We start from the raw sequence: 26295 nt of genomic DNA, 5'->3' as shown, positions 1-26295 counted from the left end.
GTGAGTCTGTGACTGGCTGAACTGTTGTGACTCTACTGTTGTGTCCTTAGGCAAGACACTCTGGCCTGGCCTAATTTCACTATGGTGTAACTTTGATGTGGCCCCTGCTCGGCTCTGACGACTCTATAAAGAAGAATTATATACACAGTCTGTACTTGGCAGTAGTACATGGGGCATCAGTTTTCACTTCCATATGAAACACTATCTCGCTCTGTTACAGTGCAGCCCAGTGGTGTAGTGGTAACACTTCTGCCTCACATCCTGAAGGTCTTTGGTTCAGTTCTCCTGACTGTCCTCTGTGGAGCATGTTCTTCTTACAGGGCTGACTGTTATGTCCCACCACTGAAACATAAAGGGATGACGGGGTTCTCTGGGTCAGGACTTTCCTTTAAGAGATTTTAAATCACTCTAGGACTTTTATTTATACTATAGACCTATGCATAGTTTACATTTACTCCTGTGTAGATTTATCAGTTTCTCTAAAGTGATACAAAACACATGACTCATCTCATAACATCAGACTTGATTTTTATTTTTTATTTTTTTTTTTCAAAATCTTATCTAGGTTTCTACCCACCCAGGGGTTTTTATACAGTATTTGTCAGAAGTTGTGTAATTTTGAGTAAAAACATCTTGTGCCAATAAACGATCTTCGCTCTGCGTGGGGGGCGTGGCCGCAGCTGTGACGTAAACACGTTCTGCTGTAGGTGAAGCTGCGTCTGGTTACCTCACGCCTGCTCCTTTGACTTTCAGGCGTTTTACCGATAACGTGCGTGTTGTCAACGGTCTGTATCTGTTTGTTTGCACCAGAACCTTGTGCATTTAGCGGTAAAAATGACATTGAGGCGCTAAAATGCGGTCGTAGCTCGCTGCTCGCACAGACAGGCCGCTCCTCGTCCACAGAGGCGCATAGATGTGGCCCTCACAGCTGCTCCTCGCTGCTTTTCCACTTGGGACAAGATGCGCAAGGACGTGAGGATTCTGCTGGTGGGAGAGCGTAAGTTTATGTTTGTGCAGAATAAAGGCCTAAAGCTTCTCTCACACAGTCTGTTACACAACACCAGAGCTCTGAGAAGTGAGGCTAAGTCTGGCTGACATTTAGCTGCTGTCTCAACCTCAAGTCTGAATTAGTTCGTGGTTTTATTTTCTGTATTGAGCCTCTAACGTCTGTGTCTCTGTTTCTTCACAGCCAAAGTGGGGAAGACCTCTCTCATCATGTCTCTTGTCAGTGAGGAGTTTCCAGAAGTGGTGAGGCTGGATGTCTCTGCTCATAGTTTACACCTCTGTGTCCTTAAACATGTACAATCATATACTGCTCATAGTTTACACCTCTGTGTCCTTAAACATGTACAATCATATACTGTTCATAGTTTACACCCTGTGTCCTTAAACATGTACAATCATATACTGTTCATAGTTTACACCTCTGTGTCCTTAAACATACAGAATAATAAGCTGCTCATAGTTTAAACATGCAGGACCATGAGCTGTTTTCACACAGACTGATACAGTTTGATTCTCTGCACAAATGAGTTTTATCTTAAATAGTTGACATTTAGTCTCAGTTGGTGATGAGTTTCTGTTGTTTTTACACTGGAGCCACAGTGCAGCTGTTTTTTCTTGTAGGTTCCTTATCGCGCTGAGGAGATCACTATTCCTGCAGATGTCACTCCAGAGCGTGTGCCCACACACATCGTGGACTACTCTGGTACAAATGAGAGAATATTATCTCCCATTTTCACTTTGTTTTTAACTATTGTTTTACATTTTATTTTTTAAACTCTTCACAGAGGCTGAGCAGACAGATGAACAGCTGTTCCAGGAGATCTCTAAGGTCAGTGTGTGTGTTTATAAAGTGTGTGTGTTTATAAAGTGTTTGACATCAGGAAGTGCTCTGCATTAGTCCAAATGTCCAAATGTGTGCTCTCTCTCTCTCTCTCTCTCTTAGGCAAATGTGATTTGCATTGTTTATTCTGTCAACAACAAGAAGTCTATAGAGAAGGTCAGTCCCTGCACAGTCACATGTTTAAAGTGTTAAACATGTGTAAAAGACACAGAATGTTAACAGTGTGTTTCTGCAGGTGACGAGCCACTGGATTCCCCTGATCACAGACAACACGGACAAAGACAGCAGGTGAGTCTCCTGTTTGTGATCGTGTTGTGAACTCTTTAAAACTCTTTAATATGATTGATATAAATAAGTAACCAAGCACATTTTCTTTTATATATGAAGAGTTCCTTTGATTTTGGTGGGGAACAAGTCTGACCTGGTGGAGCACAGCAGTATGGAGACCATCCTGCCCATCATGAACCAGTACAGTGAAATAGAGACGTGTGTGGAGGTGACTTTATATTTTTTATTATTCTGTAAAACACTGGTGCACAAGACACACACAATGCACTTTGCTGTTCACTTTCTCCTTAATGTGACTTCCTTTTAACCCGATCTTGGGTTTTAGTCCGCATCCCTCACTGCTCCTGTGGTTAATTGGCCCAAGTGTCTCTCAGGCAGATCAGAGCGTTAATCCATCGTCTGGTCCACTTTACGTCCTAGAGGAGTCGTATTACTGCAGGATACATTTGATGATCCTTTTGCCTTTAGCCCCTTTTGCCCGGTCAATGCAGCCTATTTAGGACTCTTCTCAAAGTGCTTCAGGAACAAAATGCATGTAAATTATATATCGATCATTATAGAACAGCGCCCTCTGCTTGTCAGATCCAATTAGTCCAACGCAGTTTAAGACGACTGAAAATCCAACTCTTCTCCCTGGTATTTAATAATAGCTACACAGAATATCTTAACGTTTTATTGTTCTGTTCCTGTGTATCGTGTTATTTATATTGTTTTTGTTGACTTTTATGTGAAGCACTTTGTTCAGCTGAAGTTGTTTTAAATGTGCTATAGAAATAAACTTGAATTGAACTGAAATATGATCCACATGCATATTTCCTCTTGGATGCATTATATGAAGCTTTCCATTTGATTTTGCAAGTAATAATAGTAACAATAAACTTATTTTATTTTAGTGTTCAGCAAAAAACCTGAAGAACATCTCTGAGTTGTTCTACTACGCTCAAAAGGCAGTGCTGCACCCCACCGGCCCCCTCTACTGTCCGGAGAAAAAATGTGTAAGGCACCGACACGCAGCACAGAGAAAACGCTTTTATACTGCTAATATTTGGTGTATTTTGATAATGCTGCGTATTTACCTGTGACTCTTGTGATCCTTTTTTGACCTAGATGAGAACTCTGTGCGTAAAAGCTCTGACTCGGATCTTCAAAGTGTCGGATTTGGATAACGACGGCATTCTGAACGACAACGAGCTCAACTTTTTCCAGGTAAAATCAGATAATTTTGTTTATGTTTAAGACCAGTGGTGGAACCTAACGAAGTAAAAGTAATAAAGTACTGCAGGTTTCTTTTAGGTATCTATATTTTACTCAAGTCAGTTTTAAAATGGATACTTTTTACTTTTACTTCAGTACATTTGAGAGCAGTATCTTTACTTTCTACTCCACTACATTTTTGAACAAGACTGAAAAGTAAAAGTACTTTTTATACATTTTTGAGAACTGCTGAAAATGGTTAGGGTTTATTTTTAACACATACATAATTTAAGCAAAGCAAAAATATAACGATAAATAAATAAATAAAAACAGCTAGTATAAAAAGGTTGATTCACTTGTTTCTTTTAAACAAAATCAGCTCAAATCTTTTTTCAAAATCACCACATCTGACGCTTATAAGACTCAAAATTTGCGTGAAATACTTTTACTTTTTACTCTTTAAGTACATTTTTAAACGGCTACTTTAAAACTTTTACTTATGCAGATTTTTCATATGATATTTTACTTGAGTATTTTTTGCTTTGGTATCTGTACTTTTACTTAAGTAACAAAGTACGTGGTGAGTTTGTCAAGTACTTCTTCCACCACCGATTAAAACACAACTATATTTCTCTTTTCTTACTTTTTTTTCTGTTTTATTACATAGCGGACTTGTTTCAACACTCCCTTAGACCCTCAGGCGCTGGACGATGTAAAAAACGTGGTGAAGAAGAATTTGAGCGATGGCGTCCGGGACAATGGGCTCACTTTGAAAGGTAACAGCTGAAAGAATCCCGCTTCCTCCGATAAACTTTACAAATATTTGACCCTGTTTCCAAATCTGTTTTTTTCTGTTTTAGGTTTTTTGTTTCTTCACACTTTGTTCATTCAAAGAGGTCGACATGAGACCACGTGGACCGTCCTGCGGCGGTTTGGTTACGACGACGACCTTGAGCTGAATCAGGACTATCTGTTTCCTCTGTCAGTGTCTGAGCCAGTCAGAAGTTTAGACCCGCTCATTCAGTGTTTTTTATCTTTTATTTTTACATTTTATACGTTTAAGACCTCAAATATATGAAGCAAGACGTATGGAGTTATGTAGAAAACAAAAACAGTTAAAAAACTACTAAATGCTGCGATGGTGACTCGGTCGGTAGAGCGTTTGTCCACTCCTCTGAAGGTTTGTGGTTCAAATCCCGCTCTCAATCTAAACATCTTTGGTTGAGCGGTCCAATCCACAGACGAGGAATTTAAAAAAACAACATATGGACCAGGAGCAAAGGTCGTGAAGGACATTGGGAGGCAGAGTGCAGACTTAGCAGGTTTGGAAAATACGTTTGTGGATGCAAAAGTCCTCTTCAGACAACGATGGCAAATCAGGAAATGGAAATCTTATGACTAGATATATGAACTAAGTATTACATTGAATATTGAATAAGTTACTATGGCTAAGATTCACTTGACCCACCTCGCCCCCAGTGTCTGTGCACACTGTGTTTAAATGTGTGTGTGGTTCCTTAATGTAAAGCGTTTTGAGTGACTTAAAGATGGAAAAGTGCTATATAAAAATCAGACAATTTACCATTTAAATATTTTTAAATATTTTTTGACGAAGCAAAGGTTGGCTACTTTGAGGATTTGAATAAAACATTTTTATTATTTTTTTAGTTTAGCCTTTACTACATAATTACACATATCTTGCTTCATATATTTGTCTTCTGTTTGTATAGAAATGCAGAAATTAGTGAAAATAAAGACGTCTGTGTAATCCCTCAGTCGTCCAGGTATGATCCTTACATTGAACTTTTTGTCCAGTTGACAGATTTGAGTTATTCTTTTGTAAAAATAAATTTAAAAAAAAACACTGAATGAGAGGGTGTGTCCAAACTTTAATAAACTAAACTAATAAAACGTATTTTTTTCCAGATTGAAAGTCCCTCCTGACTGCACCACTGAGCTCAACCATAACGCCTACCTCTTCCTCCAGAGCGTCTTCGACAAACACGACAAGGTGAGATCCCAAGAGTCTGCTGCAGTGTTTACACGAGCTGTTAACTTTGTACAGCACTTAAAGCGGTCACGGTTTAGAAATCATTTTAACAGTAATGAGTCTCAACGATGATTTCGAGCTGTCGGTTCAGAGCAGCAACAGCTGAAAGAAACACAGACCATGATTCTCTCCTCCACTTCACTCCAGATAACACGAAGAAATAAGCACTTTTATATCTTATTTGGAATATATAGTAATGATGATAGATATGTTTAATGCCATACTGCGGAGCATTTCAGGCAGGCCACAGCATGGGGTACCTCAGTTTGTAGAGCGTTTATCCGGTGATCTGAAGGTTGGCGGTTCAAATCCCGCTCTTGACGTAAGTAGAGAAATTGTAAAGCCATAAAAAATGTGACCGTTTATCAAAGTAATGACAGAAGCAACGACTTGTCAGAGCATTTTAAAAGGAAAAAGTTGCATGTTTTTAATTATGTTAGGCCTATCCAAAATATCACAATAGATATTATAACGTGCACTTTAATGATGTGGAGATGAACATTTGTAATCACACCTGCTCCTGTTTTTAATGTTTTAAATGGACCTGTGCTCTTATGCGTTTTGTTTGTTTTTGTTTGTCTGGTGCTCTCATTTGGCTCGCGCTGTGGAGATAAAGACAAACAAACTAATGAAATTAAATAGTTTCCCAGCAGGTGCTCAAAGTTGTGCCGTGTTTTTGTAAAAATACATGCAAACTAAACAGGGATGTGACCATATCCAAATCGTATTAGCGGCACCAGTCTGTCCAGTTTTTTGTCCTTCAAATGTGTTCCAATTTCAGGAAGCAAAATAACCAAAAGTTGTTGTTTTTTTCCACATTTCAGTTCTAAGCAGACAGTTTATAGACTTTGATTTAACTTTTGACCACTAAGAAAGGACTGACGGAAAGATTAGATGCAAGGGTTAAATGGTTAAAGGGTCAAAGGTCATGTTGAAAAAGTGCCAAAATGTCAAGCGTGTTTGTGTTTGGCTCTATCTAGTAAAAGCCAAAAGTAAAAGCTGTCAGTGGAACCAAAAGTTGTAGGAGTGAAGACGTTTGGCTGCTCATCGAAGCCGCTCCTTCAGTTCTGGTCAGATTCCTGCTGGACACTGACGTATAGATTTGACCTTTGGCTTTTACTATGGCCCAGACCTGGACGTTTGAGGGATTACACAGACTCGACTCTATCTCCTTTCGCTTCTTTCAGGATCGAGACTGCGCCCTGTCGCCCGACGAGCTGAGCGACGTGTTCGATGTGTTCCCGTACATGCCCTGGGGTCCCGATGTCAATAATACAGTGTGCACCAATGAACAGGGATGGGTCACTTACCAGGGATTCCTGTCACAGTGGACGTAAGACAGAACTCGATAATGTTTAAAACTGTCACGTTAACCCGGGGCTGCAGCAGAGATCGCAGACAGATCTAAACCCTAGTTTGTTTCTTTTGATTTGGCGCAGTTTGTAAATAGTAAAGACTGACTGTTGTGGTGTTTTAATATTAGCTAACCTCTGACCCCTGACCCCTAACCCACCTGCAGCTCCCTGTCCACTGTCTGATCTTTAAATATTTATTCATTTTACTCTGACTCTGCAAAAACCTCATTTAGATAAAACTGGACAGGAAGTAGTGACGCTAACAGTGAGGTAGAGGGCGCTGTTGTGCACTGAGTCTATTATCTAACATGATTTTATTTTCAAACAACAAAAGTTCTGCTAACCCTGTAGTTTTTACCGCAACAAAGTTTTCTGAAATGCATTTGATTCTTGTATTAGTTTAACAGTTCACATCTCAGTCTTGTTTAAATTCTTAATGCTCCTGCTAAAAAGTCGTAATGACCAATTTTGAAATGTTGTTTTCTGCTTTTTCTTTCTTAGATTAACAACTTATCTAGACGTACAACGATGTCTGGAGTATCTGGGTTACCTTGGTTACTCCATAATCGCTGAGCAGGAATCTCAAGCGTCTGGAATCACAGGTAAATATAAATATAAATCATGTCTAAACGTACATTTGCAGCGCTCGGTGGTCGGATAAAGAGGCTTTGTCCATTGATCCGAAGGCTGGCGGTTCAGTTTGGTGGTGCAAGTCCAGCTCCCACAGGTTAAATACTGTCGTTGTGTCCTTGGGCAAGACACTCACCCCACCTCGCCCCCAGTGTCTGTGTGCACTGGTGTATGAATGTGTGAGTGGTTTGAATGTTTTGAAGGTGGAAAAGCGCTGTATAAAAATGTGACTATTTCCCCGAGTTTCCTTTACCTGCCTAGTAATAATATTGTGTTAATTACAAAATAGTGAAAAACAAAAGGAAAAAATTGTATATCTACAATTATGTTGGTCTCTACAAATGATCACAGTAGATTTTGTAATGTGCGATTTTAATCTTGTTACATATGTGTTTAGTCTGCGTGGATCTTTACTAAAATACAGTTCTCCTTCGTTATATCGTGGTTCACCTTTCGTTGCCTCTCTGTTTTGCGGATATTGCATGCTTTTTTTTTTTTACAGTGTATGAGTGTGCATTGTGTTGTGCGTCCTGATTGGCTGTTGGACTGTAGACCGTTGTGTCGTGCGTCCTGATTGGCTGTTGGACTGTAGACCATTGTGTTGTGCGTCCTGATTGGCTGTTGGACTGTAGACCATTGTCCAACACATTTAAAGTGATTGTTGAGGAAGGCGGATATAATATACGAAGGTTTGAACTTTTAGAATGTTTAAACAAGAGAGAAATGTGAGAAAATGTTAACGCCTGTGTGAGAAAAGTGTATAAACTGTGTGGTGAGGGGTTTTACAGCAGCAAAACATACATAATTGTAAAAAATACATCTTATTTCGCAGATTAGAACGTAACCCCCACGATAAACGAGGGACTACAGCTTTGACCATCTGCTAGGAAACTATTTAATGTCATTCTTTTCATTTATCTTAGTCTATATACAGGGAGAGCCCAATAAGAGTATATACAATACAATATATTGTGTTAATTGCAAAAAAATGTGAGATGAGTGGTGTTTTGTGAAAAATTGTCACATTTTTATATAGGGTACTCGAAGCGTTTTACATCAAGGAACCACTCACTCGCACAGACACTGGGGCGAGGTGGGTTTAGTGTCTTACCCAAGGACACGATAACAGTTTTAATTTGTGCGAGCTGGAATCACACCGCCAACCTTCAGATCAGAGGACGAACGCTGCACCAACTGAGCCACGGTCGGTACAGTTTTCTAATCTCTTTCAGCGTTACCACTTGTGCCTATTAGTCGCTCACATTAGCATCAGCTCAGCGGTGGCACAGCGTCTCAGCAGGGAACAAGCTCAACCACCAAGAATATCTCTATAAATCTGTGCTCTCTCTGTTTGTTTTGTTTGCACCTCGCTTTAGGCTGTGGTTACTGTGAAATGCGATAGTTAAAGGCCTTTGTCTAACTTCATTTTGTTTGTAGAGAACTGAAACGTGTCTGTAGATGTAATCGTGTTCTGACCCCGCTCTGCGTGTGTGCTGTCTGCCCCCTGCAGTGACCAGGGCTAAGAAGATTGACCTACAGAAGAAACAAACCCAGCGCAATGTTTTCCGTTGTAATGTGTTCGGAGACATCGCCAGTGGAAAGAGTGGCTTTCTACAGGCTTTTCTGGGCAAGAATCTTAAGGTAAACGAGTTCAGTTATGGGTAAACACCAACCTTTAAGTGTAGTTCATCACATAGTTCAGATGAGTTTGAACTGACCAGCCTCAAATACAGATTCTTTCAGTACTAGTGGGCAATATAATGTCATAAATCTGTTTATTACTCATCAATACCATAGTGTAATCCTGCAGTACTCAGAAGTAACGTGTGGGACTGAAAACTGTTCCCAATGAGTCACTCAACAGCTGGGTCATCACTAAAATCTATTTACCTGTCCAGCCAGAAACACATGCTTTGGTGAGTGGGTCTGGAACCGTGTGTCCTGTCCTGATCCAGGGGCATGATTGACAGGCGGATTAACCAATCAAAGAGACGCACGCTCCGGTCGGGTAAAATAAATCATGCCGGCTTTAGTTAACCCTATTGTGGCGGATGCAAACGCTGCCGATAGACTCACGGTTGCGGACTTTCCATTACCGTAACTCCGCAACCAATTGTTCTATCATGTAAATTCAAACGGCGTCTCAAAACAGAGACATGGGGCTTTTTAAATATGTCACTGTCATTACGCTGATGTGCTTACGTCGCCCTCGAAGACGACCAATCAGAGCGCAGGTGCCGCCGGGATTCTCTCAGTCAGTTATTTGATGCATCAAAGGAAAAATACAGATGGATATGTAAAATAGAGGTAGTTGTGTGAAAAGATGCAGTACATTCTGATACTTCCTTTAACATGATTTTTATGGCTAAAAAAGGATAAAAGTCTAGGTGAGCTGTACTGGTCTATAATGTGCTCAGTCCATAAAGGGTTAAAAAAGAGGAAAAAAGATTTCCACAAAATCAACAATCATGACCCTAAACTCTTATTTATTTATTTCAGGTAAGAGAAGTTATATATTTTGTTCTGAATGTTACAAGAGGAGATGTCTTTTGCATTTGAGAGACACATGGTGCAAAGTCGTGGCTGTGATTGGACCGTCCCATGTTAGGACACGGGGGCAGACCGATCCTGCAGCCCTGTTTTTCAGCGTGTTTTTTTTTTTAATAAATGGCCTACATAATTCACCCAAATCTGCAGCGCGGTTGGTTTTTCCCCCCTAACGAGAATTCAGCAAAAAAATCACATAAATTCAAGACTGATCTCTCTGTACTTTATTATCAGTCTAGTCTCCATGTTCTCTATTGTATCTCCAGCCCGGTCAAACGTAATCGTCCAATCAGATGAGTTTTCTTCAGTGTCGCCCATGATTTACAAATAAAATCAAATTCCTCTCGCCTCAGATTAACAAAGTTTAGGCTTTGCTCACTGATTCTACCACTGACACAAAAACCCAAGAGCAGATTTAAACCACAAAAACTGTTCTAAATCCACAATATTGTTTAAAAAAAAAAAGAGCTGCATCAGAATAAAACACTTTAGGATCATAGAACTTATTCATTCAACCTTTTACGGCTTAAATCTGATCGTATAGACAAAAAATAACCAAAAAATACCAGTAGTGCAAAGAAAAAGTGCACTCTGTAAATACTGACTCACAAAAATATATGCTCTCAGTTTTCATATAAGTTGATGTCGTGATTATTGTGACAACCAAGGTAAAACCAGTTGTTTTGTTTTTTTTATTCCAGCGCCAAAAGACCATCCGGGAGGAACACAGATCTTATTACGCCATCAGCACAACCTACGTTTATGGGCAGGAGAAATATCTTCTTGTGAGTTTTGTTTTTGGAGGCTTATGTTTCGCCTGTAACCCTTTGTTTTATCTGAGCTCACGGGCGATGGTTTTGTTTTTTAGCTCCATGAAGTGTTTCCTGACTTCGACTACCTGACTGATGCGGATTTGGCCTGTGACGTCGTTTGTCTGGTCTATGATACGAGTAATCCTTACTCCTTTGAATACTGTGCCAAAGTGTTTAAGGTAATGGCTCATCTTTGCTGACAGTGTCGTCTCACTTCTCATGTCGTTCAAACGTTTCTTCTGTTATGAGTCACGTCGCCTGTTTCATGCTGACAAAAAAATTTATAGAAACTTTACTGCACAATTTATTTACCGGGTAGATGAGGGAAATGTGTTTGAATAAGGCCTTACTTTGTGTTTTGGTCTATGAAGTGCTTTATAAAACAAGAACACTGCAGTTGTAAAGTTTTCTGTGCAACAGCGCCCTCTACCTCACTGTTAGCGTCACTACTTCCTGTCCAGTTTTATCTCTAAATATTTATTAATTTTAGCGTGACTCTGTAAAAATTTATAAAGATCAGTGGACAGGGAGCTGCAGGTGGGTTAGGGGTCAGAGGTTAGGGGTCAGAGGTTAGGGGTTTCGGGTCAGACGGGGGACAGAGAGCTGCAGGTGTCACTGAACATTTTAAACACTTTACAAATAAAATGAATACTTCACCAGAGACACTTCTGCGTTTAGAAAGAGACATGTTTGTGGCTCAATGCTAACGCTAATGCTAATTTTGAGGCATGATAAACATTAAAGTAACACCACAAACTAAAAAATAGTCGTCGGGTAGTCTTTATTTTCATTAATTTGAATTTTAATAGGTTGTTTATTTTATGCTTTCCGATTTTAATAAAACTGCCTGTTAGCTTTGTGGCACAGTGAGCTCGCTAGCATGCTACTGTGCACAGAGCCTATTAAACATGGTTAAGTTTAGTTTGGACATTTAGTTCTGACATTCATTGGAGTTCTTCACAGAAATTTGTATTTTGCAAACAGAAAAGGTATCGTCGAAAAATTAAGACAAATGACAAGCTAATACGGCCTCGATAATACAGTGAGCGTTAACACAATATACTGTATTTTCCAAACTCCGGAGTCAAAAAATGCTTAATAATATAGAAAAAATGCGGTTGTCAGTGTGACCGTAACGAAGATGTGAAATGATATAGTCCAATGTGACTTATATTCCACATATAAGTCATAAGTCACATCTGAGTATAAGTCGCACCCTTGGCCAAACTATAAAAAGAAAAAAAAGTGCGACTTTTAGTCCGGAAAATACAGTACATATGGACGTAGTGGTTTTTTTTAATGCAGTGCCAAAGTATTTAAGGTGACGCCTCATCTTAGCCGACGATATTAACTCACTTCTGCTAATATCAGTGAAAAGTTTCTTCTTTTGTTTCCAGCATTACTTTATGGAGAGTAAGATCCCCTGTATGATGGTCGCCGCTAAGTCAGATCTTCCTGAGGTGAAACAGATGTACGGCTGCAGTCCTCTGGAGTTTTGTAGGAGACACAAGATGCCTCCTCCTCAGTCCTTCACCTGTAACACCTCAACCGCCCCAAGTAAAGACATCTACACTAAACTGGCCACTATGGCTATGTACCCGTAAGTACACAACACCATTACACCGTCTGTGAAGGTAGAAAAGTCTCCAAATAACAAGGTTTTCAGAGAAGTTGAAGGATCGCTGAAATAAAACATGACTTCTACATCAGAATTTTATTAAATGTACCAGGCAAATGTCTCAGTATTTTTCATCATTGTTAAAAATATTCAAAATATGTCTTATTTGAGTCCAGTGAGGTTCATCTGATCTTCTGTTAATTCATTTTTAATATGTTCTTTTTCCAGACCAAGGTTTAGTTTGTTTTCATCCCTGACAGTTTGTTCTGCTCACTAGCGCCTCAGAGTGGTCACATGATGTTACTGCAACGTGTCCACTCAGCTGATTTAAACAGGTTTTGGCGCCGTCTTCCTCCCTGTGCAGGCAGGACGACAGCGCCATCTGCAGTCCGACTTTTTCAGCACAGTATCCCAGGTGTGTTAGAGTAAAAAAGCCCCTTCGTCTCGGTTTAAAGTGAGGATTTGAAACTGTCAGGTATGAAAACAAACTAAACCTTGGTCTGGAAAAAGAATCTCTAAAAAAATCCCTTATTTTAAATGATTTGTAGTGCAAATATGCAAATAGTATTCAAACAGTTCAGTTCAAGTTTATTTCTATAGCACATTTAAAACCACTTCAGCTGATCAAAGTGCTTAAAAAAACAAACATGCATAGAGATAACACGATACATAGTAAAAGAACAATAAAACACCAAGATATCTGTCTAGATAGTATTAAATACCAGGGAGGAGAGGTGGGTTTTCTAGCGTAGTCTTGATAGTCACATGCTCGATCAGTTCTTTGTGTGTCTTTGGTTTGAAATAATGAAACACTTTTTTGGATTCTTAACATGGTGACGGCTTGTGTGTCTAACCTCCTTGTCGTTTCTCTTTGTCTGTGTGTGTGTGTGTGTGTCTGTGTGTGTGTATGTGTGTGTGTGTGTGTGCTGGGACGTTTGGCTCTCCTCTTGGCTCCGCCCCTCCTCAGTCACGCCCGGCTGCGCTGCATGTGCACTTGTAACCGCTGCACCTTCTGCTTGTGTCAGAACTTTCTCAACTCTGAGCTGCTGCAGACCATCAGGGCCAAACTCTACGCGGTCGTACTGAGAAGGTCCTTTTCTAACTTTACTGTTTTTACTATGAGTTTTTGTTACGTTTCTCAGCCTGTTATATTGTTGTACTACCATAGAATGTTTATATAAATGGACAGAGCTAACCTGTTAGCCTCCGCGTTCCAAACAGGAAGTGATCATGTGTGCACTTCCGGCTTCCTAGACTCTGGCTCCAATTCACTTTTTATTGATAAACTGTGTCCTCTCTCTGTCCCTGCTTCTGTCAGACTCATCATTTTGGTCTTAAATGTTCGTATTAACCCTCTACATGATCCTGGGGTTTTTATTTCACTATTGTGTCTGTAAATCAAGATATGAACATTAATAACAGACAAATCAGGCGCCTTCTTTTCCCCTGGTGGCGTCCGCTAGCGTTAGCAACAGATTTAATTAACACCCACTTCCTGCTAAACCAGTGGTGTGGGCGGAAAGGGGCGTTACCTTTAACAGCCTCGCTCCTGATTGGCTCTTTGGTTGCTATGATACTGATACTATGGATTTTCTTTGGCTTTGACTTTGAAATTTCACTCTAAACAGGTTTTATAATGAAAATGCTGCAAACTGTCTGTCCCATCATCATATTCAGAACTAGGAACTTGCTTTGGCGATAAGAACGATTATAAACAATAAAAACAATCAACAGTAACAATATAGAGTAGAATCAAACAAATGGGAACTTCCAGATACTTGCTGGACAAAAGGATCATTTTTAAACGACATAACAAAGCCACAAACCGACAGAATCATCAATGAAACGATTTTGTTCATTCACAAAGATTCAGTTCAGTTCAAGTTTATTTCTATAGCACATTTAAAACATCTTGAGCTGACCAAAGTGCTTCACATAAAAGTCAACAAAAACAAACAAGAAGAACAATAAAACACCAAGAGATCCTGTGTAACTAGTATTAAATGCCAGGGAGAAGAGATGAGTTTTCAGACGAGTTTCTCTATATGTTTTACAGATACAAGTTTTGCATGAATTAAGGTTGTGGTTATAAATGAGTATTTGTTATTCTTTCCTTTTCCACAGACATGTTAGCCAAGCTGACCTCAAGAGCTCCACCTTCTGGCTCAAAGCGGGCGCTGGGGCCACGGCGTTTGCTGTTCTGGGCTTCGCCGTTTACAGAGTCCTCCTCAAACAGCGGTGATCCTCCTGGTACCACCTAGACTCATTCACAATAACAGCCACTCTAAAAATGAGTTTAAAATGCAGAGATTTTGCAGTTTTAGTTCTTCCATTCCAAATGTCTTTTCTAATTTGCATATAGTTTCATTCATAACGTCTCCTCGAATGGATAAACCAAACGGGAAAGAAACTGAGCAGATTTAATTTTGTATTCAAGTAGCTCACAATGTTTATCTTCAACAGTTTGTAAGTAAAGATAAGCATATTTATATTTATAAAAACATCAACTGTAGCAGGTGAGATGGGCTCCATTCATTTAAACCATTTTTAGGATTATGAGAGGAGTTCTGTGGTTGATTTCACTAGTGCCCTCAGTAATTTGTTATTATAAATATATAGTATCAAGTACAAAATACTTTACTACTGCCCTTATAGTACAAAATATCCAAAGTGACATGCACTACCAGTCAAAAGGCTGGACATACTCTCTCATTCACTGTTTTGTTTTTCTTTACTTTTACGAGGAAAGTAAAAGTAGGAAAAGGCAGGGCACTCATTAGGGGCTTGAATGATTACACTAAGTATGACTCAGGCACAGTTCACACCTGTTTAGTCCCGGTTTAGTCCCGGTTTAGTCTTGGTTTAGTCCCTGGTTTAGTCCCTGGTTTAGTCCCTGGTTTAGTCCTGGTTTAGTCCCGGTTTAGTCTTGGTTTAGTCCCGGTTTAGTCCTGGTTTAGTCCCGGGTTTAGTCCCTGGTTTAGTCCCTGGTTTAGTCCTGGTTTAGTCCTGGTTTAGTCCTGGTTCATGTGACACTCATGACTTTCTACATTTTATATAAACACACAACATATCAAATATATCAAGATATATGGAATTATTTAATATTTTTTCTTTACTACATAAAACTACATTTATTTTTTGACAAAACAAAGAGTGGCTACTTTGAGGATTTTAATTTAGAGTCATTTAACTTTTTTCCTCCATAATTCCATATTTCTTACTTCATATATTTGATGTCTTGTGTGTATATAAATGTAGACAGTCGTACAAATAAAGAAAAACACTGAATGAGAGGGCGTGTCCAAACTTTTGATTGAGTTTATATTGTTCAAAAACATGTAAAGAACACATGGCCCAGCAGGTGTCAGTGGAAGTAAAATGGGGCACATTTTTGACACTACAGAGACTTTATATGTGTAAAGTCCATGACATAACAGCGTCTGACACTTGACTGACCAGTATGGGCTCTATAAACTCCAGTGCATCAGTGCAGAGATGTTACAGGTTTACCATGTTACAGCTGCATGCTTTACATTACAGTATTGTCAAAGCAATATCCTACTTATGCATATTGTCTTATGTTGTGTGCTCATACTTGTGTACATTTGTCTTAGATTTAACCTTAGTATGGCCTTATTCCCCCAAAAGATGCAATAATGTCCCCCCATGTCTCTTTTCACGTGCGCTTTTTATATTTCAGTCCATCAGATGTTTACAATAAAGTCATTATGTGCTACTTTATGTGTCTAGTCGTAAAGTACTGTACTTAAGTATACATTTCAGGTATCTGTACTTTACCTGAGATACTTTGTACTTTGACTTCACAGCATTTGAGAATAGGTTAGTCTTGAATGGTGTAATGGTCGGAGGTGAGTGTAACTGTAGGCCAAGGTGTTGTAGAGCTAAGGGAGAGTTGGGGGTTAGATTTAGAGGTTAGAGTCGTCTTCAAATACTAAAGTTTTCTCTTCTTCTGAAACGTAGAATCGTTCCAAATAGTCAGAGCTCAGGACTCGTCTGGGCTCGACTGTAAAGCATCTTAATATAAAAATACTAAACCTTATTGTAAATTAAAAACTCCACACACACGGGCCCATGTTCTCAACAAGTTTCAGACAATTTTACCCAGGATTTTAGAAGATAATACCAGCCCGGTTAGGCCTATATGTTACTGTCAGCGACTGCAGTTTTTTCACAGTTGTAGTGGGTCCTACAACTTTTTGTCCAGTTGACAGATTTTACTTTTGGCTTTTACTATAAAAGAAGAACAAACGTGATAAATGAATAAATGTTTGTTCTTACTTTTTCATTAAATATATTTAGATGCACATAATAGTATATAATGTATTTATCTATATATTTTATACTTTCAGCTGACTGTGACTGAACTGCCACCAGAAAAACCTATAAAATGTACAGACTTGATTCATTGGGCCCAAACACACTGCACACGTCGGTGTTTGTGTGTGTGACCTGGTGAAACCTCAGCCACACGTCAACGTGAGGATGAGCTCCATTAGGACCTGAACCTCTGTGTAAAATACAATTAAATGAGTGAACGTCAAGTGACCTGATTAACAAAAAGAAACTGAACAAATATCTGTGTTTGTGTCCAGCAGTAATCTGACCAGAGCTGAAGAAATGTCTTGGACGAGCAGCAAAACGTCTTCACTCTAAAAAACTTTGGTCTAGTTGACAGAAGTGAATTATCAGCTTGGTGGCTCCTCCATCATCTTCATCTCCTCCTGTGGCACATCCTGGTGATGCTGCTGCTCATTTCTTATTCTTCTGTAAAGAAGTGATTTAACTTTGAGACTGTGTTTTTTGTATTTTAAAGTTTGTAGTATCAGATCTAAAAGGTAATGTAATGTCCAATCTCTATGAATATAAAGATATAAATACTTGCCTTATGGAGGCTGGTTCTCCCTGGAAAAAGAACAAGTCTCAGTCAGTTTGATGCTTCTGTCACGATTCGCACTATTCTGCTCCATGTTTTGCCTCCTGTCCTGCCTCTTCCCTCCCCCACCTGCCGGAGCCGGAGCTGGGCTAAGCCCTGGCTCCTCCCGCGTGCACCTGCAGCCCATCAGCGCAATCACCACCACCTGCCGTGGATAAGAGGAGCCAGGACCAGACCAGACCGTCCGCGTGTCCACGTGAACCCCCTTTTATTGTACTTTTTACTCACTACCTGTAAATAAACACTGGAAATTTTCCCAGAGTCTTGCATCTCCTGGTCCCATTTTGCCAGCTGAAAAAGTGACTTATTCAGAAGTGAATTGTGTTCTGATATCAAGAACATTGTGAAAATAAAATTCTAATCTTGTTGTTTAACATAAAAATACACATTTTGTAAAACATTTTAACCCAGCCCTAATACAGTAGGTCACATGTTGCAGATGAACGGCTGTGATTGGTCGTTCACAAACTTGAACAAAGACTTTCTGTGAGGAGGGCTCCAGATGTTTTTCACAGAGAGTGTCAGGGTTCAGCTGTTCAGGTCCTGACAGGAAAAAGACAAACAGACTGTGTCTGACACTAGATCTTACTCACCTGGAAAAATCCACAATAGAGGACGACGAAGGTGAACGTCAGGACTAACAAGACTCCGATTACAGCAGCTGCAACTATCAGCAGACCTGAGTGTTCGTCTGTTTCAGTAACTTCAGTGTGGATAATAAACTGCTCCTGTTCAGTGGAGAGCTCACAGGAGAACAGGCCCAGCTGGTCTTTGGTCAGACCCTTCAGGACCAGACTGTTGGACTCTGTGATTTCATCAACAAACTGTGTCCAGGACTCAGTGTAGACCGGCTCTGGTCCAGACCGGCTCAGAATGATCCGATGGTTGAACCTCCAAATGAGACTCTTCACTGGAGCAGTGGGTTTAGTGCAAGGAACCATAATCACTCCAGAAACACTGATGTTGACTAAAAAAACAAAACAAAAAAGAGCAAATAAAGCAAACAAATAAGTGTCAGAGCTCTGGTGCATTACTCACTGTTCCTCCTGTAGGTGGCGCTCCTCCAGCTGCTCCTGCTGTTGCTGACATTACAGCTGTATTGATGTGGAGGGCAGTGAGGCAGAGACACAGAGCTGTGCACAGACCACACTCCGCTCTCGGAGGAGGTAACCGTGGTAACAGCTGCAGAGGAGGGAGGGCTCCAGGACACTGAGGGTTTGGGGTAGACTCCCTCAGATCTACAGACGAGCTGCTGCCCCTGCTGCTGCAGAGACACCTGCAAGACTGGAGCTACAGGGAGAGAGGGAGGAGAGAGGGAGGAGAGAGGAGAGAGGGAGGAGAGGAGAGAGGGAGGAGAGAGGGAGGAGAGGAGAGAGGGAGGAGATAGGGAGGAGAGAGGAGAGAGAGAGGAGGACACTACTTTAGTCCTGAGCTGAGAGCAGGAGAAACATGAAGCAGTTACACTGGTCTCACCTTCCACTCTCAGAGTCACATAAATCTCCTTGTTGTCTGTGGTCACTGTGTTGGTGAAACACTTGTATCTTCCTTCATCTTGAACTTTGACCCCTGAGAGCAGCAGTGATGCGTTTCCTGTGGACAGCTCCTCCTCAAACAGAGAGGTCCGGCCTTTAAAGATCTGGTGCTGGTGCTGATGCTGCGTCTGACCACGATAATAAATATGAACTGGAGTATCTTTGTCATCAGGGTCTTTGGCCCAGTGGATCACAGGGTCTGGTCCAGGGTCAAAGCTGCAGGGCAGAACACAGCTCTCCAGAAGAACACAGGACACTTCTGTATCTGAGGGAGAAGACATGAGACGTTCAGAGTCCTGTCAGCAGTGAACCAGCTCAGAGAGACTTACACACACTCATAAACCCCAGTGAGGCTAAGCAAATGTCCTCTGCATTTGACCCATCCTCAGTGTCTCTGGGTTAAACTGTCAGAAGCAGAGGGACCCATCTCCAGATGGATCTGGAGCTAGTCTTGGTCAGAGGGTCTACTATGAAGTGACAGGTGGTTAAACTGGGTGAGTGGAGCTCAAACCCTGGATCCTGTATCACGTGGGCCTCTTTTCAGTGTGGTTACATCACTAGACTTAGTTCCTGCTTCTCAAGAGTGCAGATGATGTCTTTGCTTGTTCCTGTTGCTTTCTTTTCCCTTCCTTCTGCCTGTGACTTAAATCTGATACTGAGTCTTTTCCAAACCAACGCAGCAGGTGCAGTGTTCACCAGAGGGGGCGCATTTACGCACAGGACAGAAAGTCTGTCTCCAGATTCATAAGTTTTATATTCCATGGTATTTGCAGTGGGTCACTTCACTCGCTCGTGTTGTTTTTCTCACTGCAGTGATGCAGAGTTTTATGCTCACAATCTGGATCCACATTTCAAACTATTGGATGAAGCAGCGAACATAAAGTCTGCTGCTTTTTACAGTGTATTTTAGGGTTTATTAAACTAAACCTGTTCACATGAGCAATAATATGCTACATATGTAACACAGACATCTATTCTGTTTCTTTAATAATTGAATATTTTATAATCAGATGTTCCACAGAGGACTCATCCTGTGAGTAAAACTTGTCCAATGACGCGGCCCCTTTCCCCACACTGAACATAAACATACATATATAAAAACACATATTCAGAATATATTCTGTGGTATTTTTTAGTCACTGGCAAAATGTGAGATGAGGCTGATCTGGAGCTGCACTAGATCTGAAAACTAATGTGATGTTTTATATTTATATATCTGATTCTGAAAGAGGCGGGGAAATTATTTTAGCTAAAAAAAAAACCTAAACAAAACATACTTTAAAAATGTTAAAGTTGTCCTGTTCTACATTAAGGATAATCACGAGACTGCGGTGACAAGTGGAACATGAGGAAGTGACATTCTGTCTTAAACGAACCATGAACTGCGCAACTTTTTGATGAGAATATATTGTCATTGTGAAACAATTTACCAAAGTCCCTCAGATTGTGACTGTCACAAGTGGATCTGTTCAGTTTTATTTGTACAAACATCTCAACCAGAGTGAAGAGTTTTTCATTTTGAAAATGTGCTCACTCTGTTAAACTACAGCAAAGTCACAAATGAACTGAACCTTCCAGTTGCTCTGATGTCTCCAGCTCCACTGTAAACACTGTAGGACCTCCATTATGAGACTTTTATGTCATTTAGGTGGAACTTACCTTCTGAAAGACTCCGGGAAAATACAGGAAAAAATATCAGAAACAATAAATCCAACTTCATCTGCATGTTTTAAAGAAAATAAATATGGACCGAATAATATTTGTCTGAAAGAAATAAACAAAAAGTTGAAGGTTGTAACGCATCTACACGTGTGCGACTCTGTTTAGGAGTAAGAAGTGTGTAATGAAATGAGATATTTCTGTTCATCAACAAACAGCACATGGGCGTGGCTCCTCCTTGTGACAAATCACACTGTAAACCAGGGGTCCGGAACCTTTTTAGCCGAGAGAGCAAAAAAAAGTCCCATATTTTAACATGTCTTTCCGTGGGAGCCATACAATATTTTTTTAACTCTGAATACAACTAAATGTGTGAATTTTTAAACAAGACCAACAGTTTTAGAGTATAAGAAGTTTCTGAATGTATTGTTAAGTTTTTTTTAAATAAAATCTGTGGGAGCCAAGTTTTGGTTTATGTTTGGCAATGCAAGACAGAGCCAAATGGTTTTCTTACCGTAGTATTGTTTATTTTTGAGAATTACATGATTTGATTACTTCTGTATTTATGTATAATTTATTCATTACTTATTGTGTTAACAAATGTCAGCTAAGATTTATCTGAGAGCCAGATGCACTCATCAAAAGAGCCATAGGTTCCTGACCCCTGCTTTAAACTTGTTTTGCAGAAGTTGGGTTATTGTCCCTCTTCTGCCTTTTTCACTGAGGTTTTCTATTTTTTGTTTCTGTTCCTTTATTGACTTGGCCATTGTCTGGTTTATTAAGTTTGTTAAGTTTATTTTTTATTATACCCTGAGACCTGCTGAAAAGGCTGAGGGTTTGTTTTTAACATGTTCATAGTTTGAGGAAACAAAAATATAAAAATAAAAACAGATAGAAAAAATATCCTGTGTCCGTGATGCAGTCAGTGTGCACTAGCGCCCTCTAGTGGTGTAACAAGGGATAGCAAGGAACAACAACTGAACTAAACCAATAATAAAAACAGGCCAAAACGGGCTCTCTGGATAGTTTCACTTTTGTTTTCTCCTTATGGTGACTAATAACAAAGGCAGCACGTGCTTTTCGTTTTTATAACTTTGGACTATTTCCCTCTGGGTTCCCTGAGTGAAGCAGGAGGATTATGTAAGGACACATTTGGCTTTACGCACACACACTCCACATACACATATTTACTACACCACATTTACCTGGGACTTTACCAGGACTGAGTTTCATATTAAGTGTTTGGTTTGAACTTTGGACGCTGCAGACTGTGATTGAATGTGGATATTATAAGCTTTGATTTATTTGACTTATATAATTTTATGTATTGACATTATTTGGGTCATGAATTATTTTATTAACAATTAATATTATTTATTATATTATACTGGATACATGATTTACTTTCTTCATAAAAACATTGGTTCCTTCTTATTGTTGTTACAGTCCATGTAATTCCTCCAGGTTCTACAGACAAAAGTGGTTTTGTTGCAGCTCAAATGTACCTCCAGCCTCTAGGTGGCACTGGTCACATGTTCTGACACACCTGGGCCTCACCTGGGCCCGTTAAAGGGGAGGTAGTTAGTGCAGCAGGTGTTGCATATGTGGGAGGAACAGTCTTTTGAACATGTTAAGGGAATGCATGGAAATAAAGGGCATTTGAAGTTTGTCCTTTTGAGTATTGAGCTGACTTTTTGGAAACGCATCTGAAACACCACCAAAAACATTTAACCGAGTGGTTTTGTGGCACAGGGTCACTTGGCCTCTACACGTTTCCTCCACTGATGAATTCATGATCATTTATCTTGCACATGAATTCAAATAAATACACAGTGAAAACAATAATTCACTTAATAAAAATAAAGACATTTGACAATTACTTCTTGAAAATAAATTAAAAACTAACCTCGTTGGTTGTAGACCGAGAAGGATTAACTCAGGTGTCTTCTTTCTTCTTAAATATATCTTTAAACTTTCACTTTTGACTCACTTATCTGCTCTTAATCAGGCCACTTTCCTCTTTCGGCTCAGATCACTTCTTCTACATAACTGGCCTTGTGTGTACACAGACCTCACACTGTGCTCCTGCGCCCTCTAGTGACACTTCACAAAATTACATCAAAATAACATAATGCATAAAAAAACATAAAAACTAAAATGTGGCAGGTCCAGCGCATTTGGTGAGTGAACCGATAAAATGTAGAAGTGTGAACATGCACAGGGCGCGAGGGAGTTGTGTTACGTTGCTGAATAAAGAGATGAGCTGCAACTGTCCTGTGTTGTTGGCCTATTTAAACAAGAAAGACAGCAAGAAAACATATATTTAATCTAACTGTATCCAGCCAAACCACAGCCTCAGAGACTGATGAGAACAATATATGAGGGCTACAATATTATTAAACACAACACTGTGACTGTGAGACACTGTAAAAGTCCTGCACTGGAGACACTGTTTGTTCAACTCTTCTGTTACCTGTAAGAAAACAGTGTGCTTTTGGCTCTTGGCACAGATGTTAAATCCAGTGGCTAAAACGTGAGTGGTGCCATTTGTTGGTGCAGTTGTGTTTTGTGTTATGACCTGACCTGCTGTTCATTCAATATATTTATATTTACTGCTTCATTGACCCAGACATTTAAAGCTAAGGAGCTAAAGGTTGGCAGCATTTGATGTTTTATCTGAGAACAGTCACACTGACTGTCCACAAGCATCTTACACTTTAGATATTGGACTTGTCAGGATCAGACTCATGTTTCCTCTGGTATTGTGTCCAACATTTATACACCTAAACTTATAAACTTATCTGACATGATGGTTACAGTTTTGTAACAGCTGCCCCTCCTTCCTTTTCTTCAAAGTATTTTTATTATAGACTGAGACCTTGTGATGGCATCATGTGGTAATACAAGAAGTGCTCCACTGTGTTTTTAAACTACATCTTCACTAGAATCATTTGGATCATTTCAGTCCTGGAATTGTCAGTCTCTACTGAAGGAGCTGTTAACTTCATGACATCACAAGGTGGAACAGAGCTGTTATGTGCCACTTGGTCCAGCGGTGGTGACACGCAACAAATTGATGTTTAAAACTGTAAAATAAAGTTGGTTTGGTGAGATAGTACCTGTGGTAAATATCTGACATAGTTTTACATCAGTTCAGTGACAGTTTCTAGAAGTAGCATTGAGTCGTTAAACAGAATCAAACATGTGAGGCGGATTAAGTGTCTTGCCCAAGGACACAACAGCATTAATTTGTGGGAGCTGGAATCGCACCGCCAACCTGTGGGTCAGTGGATCTGACCGCTCTACCAATGATGTTTATGTGGAGAGTGGGATTTGAACCTCCAACCTTCAGCTCAGTGGACAAACACTGAGCTCCTGTCGTCCCTTATTATACGAGTTATTGTAAGAAACATTGTGTTTTGTGGAGCTCAACAGTGACGTCTGCTCAGCTTCTGGAAGGACATTTTACTTTCATTTTCCCCCAGACTTTTCAAACAATATTAAGAGTTCAAAGGTCATGGAGGCTAACAGCTACATGCTAACTAATATCCATAACACGGTTGTTTAAGTCCTAAAAGGAGGTTTAAAACAGTGGTCCCCAACCTTTTTATCACCGCGGAGGGGCCAACGCTAACCAGAGCCCAACGGGCTAATGCTAATGCTAATGATTACACATGATACACATTTGACCCACAATTAAGTTAATAGCAGATTAAACCACACTTACCGACCAGGAACAGCATCCAGTCCATCAAAACATAAGGTCCACCATGAGATCTTCACTCGGTTCCACGAACCGCTCCGGGTCCAGATGCCTCTAGTTTAACTTGTACAAACATCCACAGTGTCCTCGGTCGTGTACTTCCTTTGTTTTGTCCGTTTCGTCATGTTTAAAACACAAAACTGCTGCGTAAAATTACGCAATACGCGCGCGTAATTTTACGCGCGGATCTTTATATCCAGTCTCAGTTTTTACGCGGAGAAGTGACGGAACAGATTTCACTTTCCTGCAGCAGATTGGACATGGAGGCTCTAACTTCCTTTGTGGACATAATTTCTTGACTGGATTATATTCTCTGGACCTTTACGGAACGAATGAGACCAACTTTGTGTGAATATGTTGATGTTTGACAGAACCAGAGCCTCAATGGTAAGTGAAGTCCAAATCCACATTTCTGACTTCTCTGTAAAAACGTCTTTCCTGTCAGCACTGTGGTGATTCGAGGTGTAAGTGGTTTACATATTCAGAAAGATGAATGTCGTAGCTTTCATTTGATGTGTAGATTGTTTGTGTGGGTGACGCAGAAATACACGTACATTGCTGTAAAGTTGTAACGTGTAACGCGCGCGGGCCGTCGGAACGATAAGTGGTTAAGTTGTCGGCGCTCAAGTGACGGAAATGTAACCGAGAGAATCCGGTCATTTTTCAAAATAAAAGATTTTTCAGACTCAGATAATAAATACAACGGAAATAATTAATTATTTCTTGAACGGCCGGTGGCCCGGTACCAATTGATCCACGGACCGGAACCGGTCCACGGCCCGGTGGTTGGGGACCACTGGTTTAAAAGACAAGATTCTGTGAAATGTTTTAATTAGTTTGTTTATAAAGTTTCAGACACAGATTTTAAATAAAATGACAGGTCTTGTGGGCATTAGTTACCACGAGTGGGTGGTCCCAGGGGCGTCAGACCTGGGGGGTAAAGGGTACTGTTTACCCAGGGCCCAGTGCAGGGAGGGGCCCCTCACAAAGTCTGTAATATGTATTTTTCATTAGACAATATGTAGTGCGGGCCCCAAGATGATTTTTACCTGGGGCCCAGAATGTGGCGCTGCACCCCTGGGTGGTCCATGGATCTATTGGGGGTGGTCACTGTTGAGCTCCAGTCGTCCTGAAGCAAACTGTGAGCTGCACATGCACTGACACTGAAACAGGAAGTGGACGTTTCAAAAGAAAACAAGGGGAGGTGTGATTTTATTGTAGAAATGAATCAAAATGTACAAATATCTTGGCAATAAACATTTGACAAAAGGATCATGAAATGTTTTCAAACAGAAAATAAACCTTGATGAACTGATTTCAGTGGCTCCTCCCTCTGTGGCCCCTCCCTCCTCATGTGTGGCCCCTCCCTCCTCATGTGTGGCCCCTCCCTCTCTCTGGTTCAACACTGCAGCTGAAGATGTAAGAAAAACTCTTGTGATTAGATTTGTGATGTTTAAAAAGCAGGATTCTGTTCAGAGTGCACATTGTAAATAACTACAAGAGCATAAACATTTGAGACAAGAATCCCACGCATTTCAGAGCATGTTTGTAGAGGACGAAACTACAAGACTTAAAAAACATGATATATTGTTCTTTGACCAAATCAAATGGAATGTTTGATTTGATTGTGACATATTGTGCAGCCGTAGCTTAAAGTGAGTTATAGGGGCTAAATAGTAACTGCAGCAGTGGCATTCTTTAGGTACACGTGGTTATTTTGACTTTCTTTGTTTTTTTCTTTGCATTCAACCATGTAACATTCTGTTCTTTTATATGTGATGGAGTTAAATTATGAACCAAAAAATACCCCAAACATAACAAACAAAACACATGAACCCAGTAAGCACAAGAACTCCACCTGAGAGTTTTACAATGTAGAAAAGTATCAGAACAGCTCCCTCTTCTGGTCATATTGCAGTAGTGCAGTAGTAACAGTAATTTGTACAAAAGAACATGACAATCATGTAATCAGGCTAATGTGTTTGTTTTCACTCAAAACAATAATAATAACTCTAGATAACAGTTTGAAAAAGAAAGGAAAGATAAA

The 26295-nt window shown here is 40.1% G+C and overlaps 2 protein-coding genes across 3 annotated transcripts; one reads left to right on the top strand and one right to left on the bottom strand.

The window, feature by feature from the left end:
- Window positions 1-666: 666 nt before the first annotated feature.
- On the top strand, window positions 667-15857 carry rhot1b (ras homolog family member T1). 2 transcript variants are annotated; one of them, XM_033970748.2, is made up of 20 exons: window positions 667-997; window positions 1190-1248; window positions 1627-1708; window positions 1791-1834; window positions 1949-2002; window positions 2082-2134; window positions 2234-2342; window positions 3028-3129; window positions 3242-3340; window positions 3996-4104; window positions 4189-4309; window positions 5255-5339; window positions 6566-6711; window positions 7235-7335; window positions 8874-9004; window positions 10612-10695; window positions 10779-10901; window positions 12120-12322; window positions 13308-13430; window positions 14465-15857. In XM_033970748.2, exons 1-20 carry the CDS (start codon window positions 961-963, stop codon window positions 14580-14582), a joined length of 1983 nt encoding a protein of 660 aa, XP_033826639.1. In that variant the 5' UTR covers window positions 667-960; the 3' UTR covers window positions 14583-15857. The 2 variants fall into 2 exon arrangements, with proteins under 2 accessions (XP_033826639.1, XP_033826647.1); XM_033970756.2 differs by lacking the exon at window positions 13308-13430.
- A 1189-nt stretch (window positions 15858-17046) lies between these two features.
- On the bottom strand, window positions 17047-20641 carry LOC117379198 (V-set domain-containing T-cell activation inhibitor 1-like). The gene is made up of 6 exons (XM_033975889.2): window positions 20486-20641; window positions 18768-19091; window positions 18333-18584; window positions 17888-18261; window positions 17244-17263; window positions 17047-17125 (listed from the first exon to the last, which is right to left on the bottom strand). Exons 1-6 carry the CDS (start codon window positions 20550-20552, stop codon window positions 17047-17049), a joined length of 1116 nt encoding a protein of 371 aa, XP_033831780.1. The 5' UTR covers window positions 20553-20641.
- Window positions 20642-26295: the final 5654 nt, after the last annotated feature.

Source organism: Periophthalmus magnuspinnatus, chromosome 1 (assembly GCF_009829125.3).
Source record: "Periophthalmus magnuspinnatus isolate fPerMag1 chromosome 1, fPerMag1.2.pri, whole genome shotgun sequence".
In the NCBI taxonomy this organism is placed as follows: domain Eukaryota; kingdom Metazoa; phylum Chordata; class Actinopteri; order Gobiiformes; family Gobiidae; genus Periophthalmus; species Periophthalmus magnuspinnatus.
Note: the sequence above shows the minus strand (reverse complement) of the source record. Positions and strands in the feature narration are given on the sequence as shown.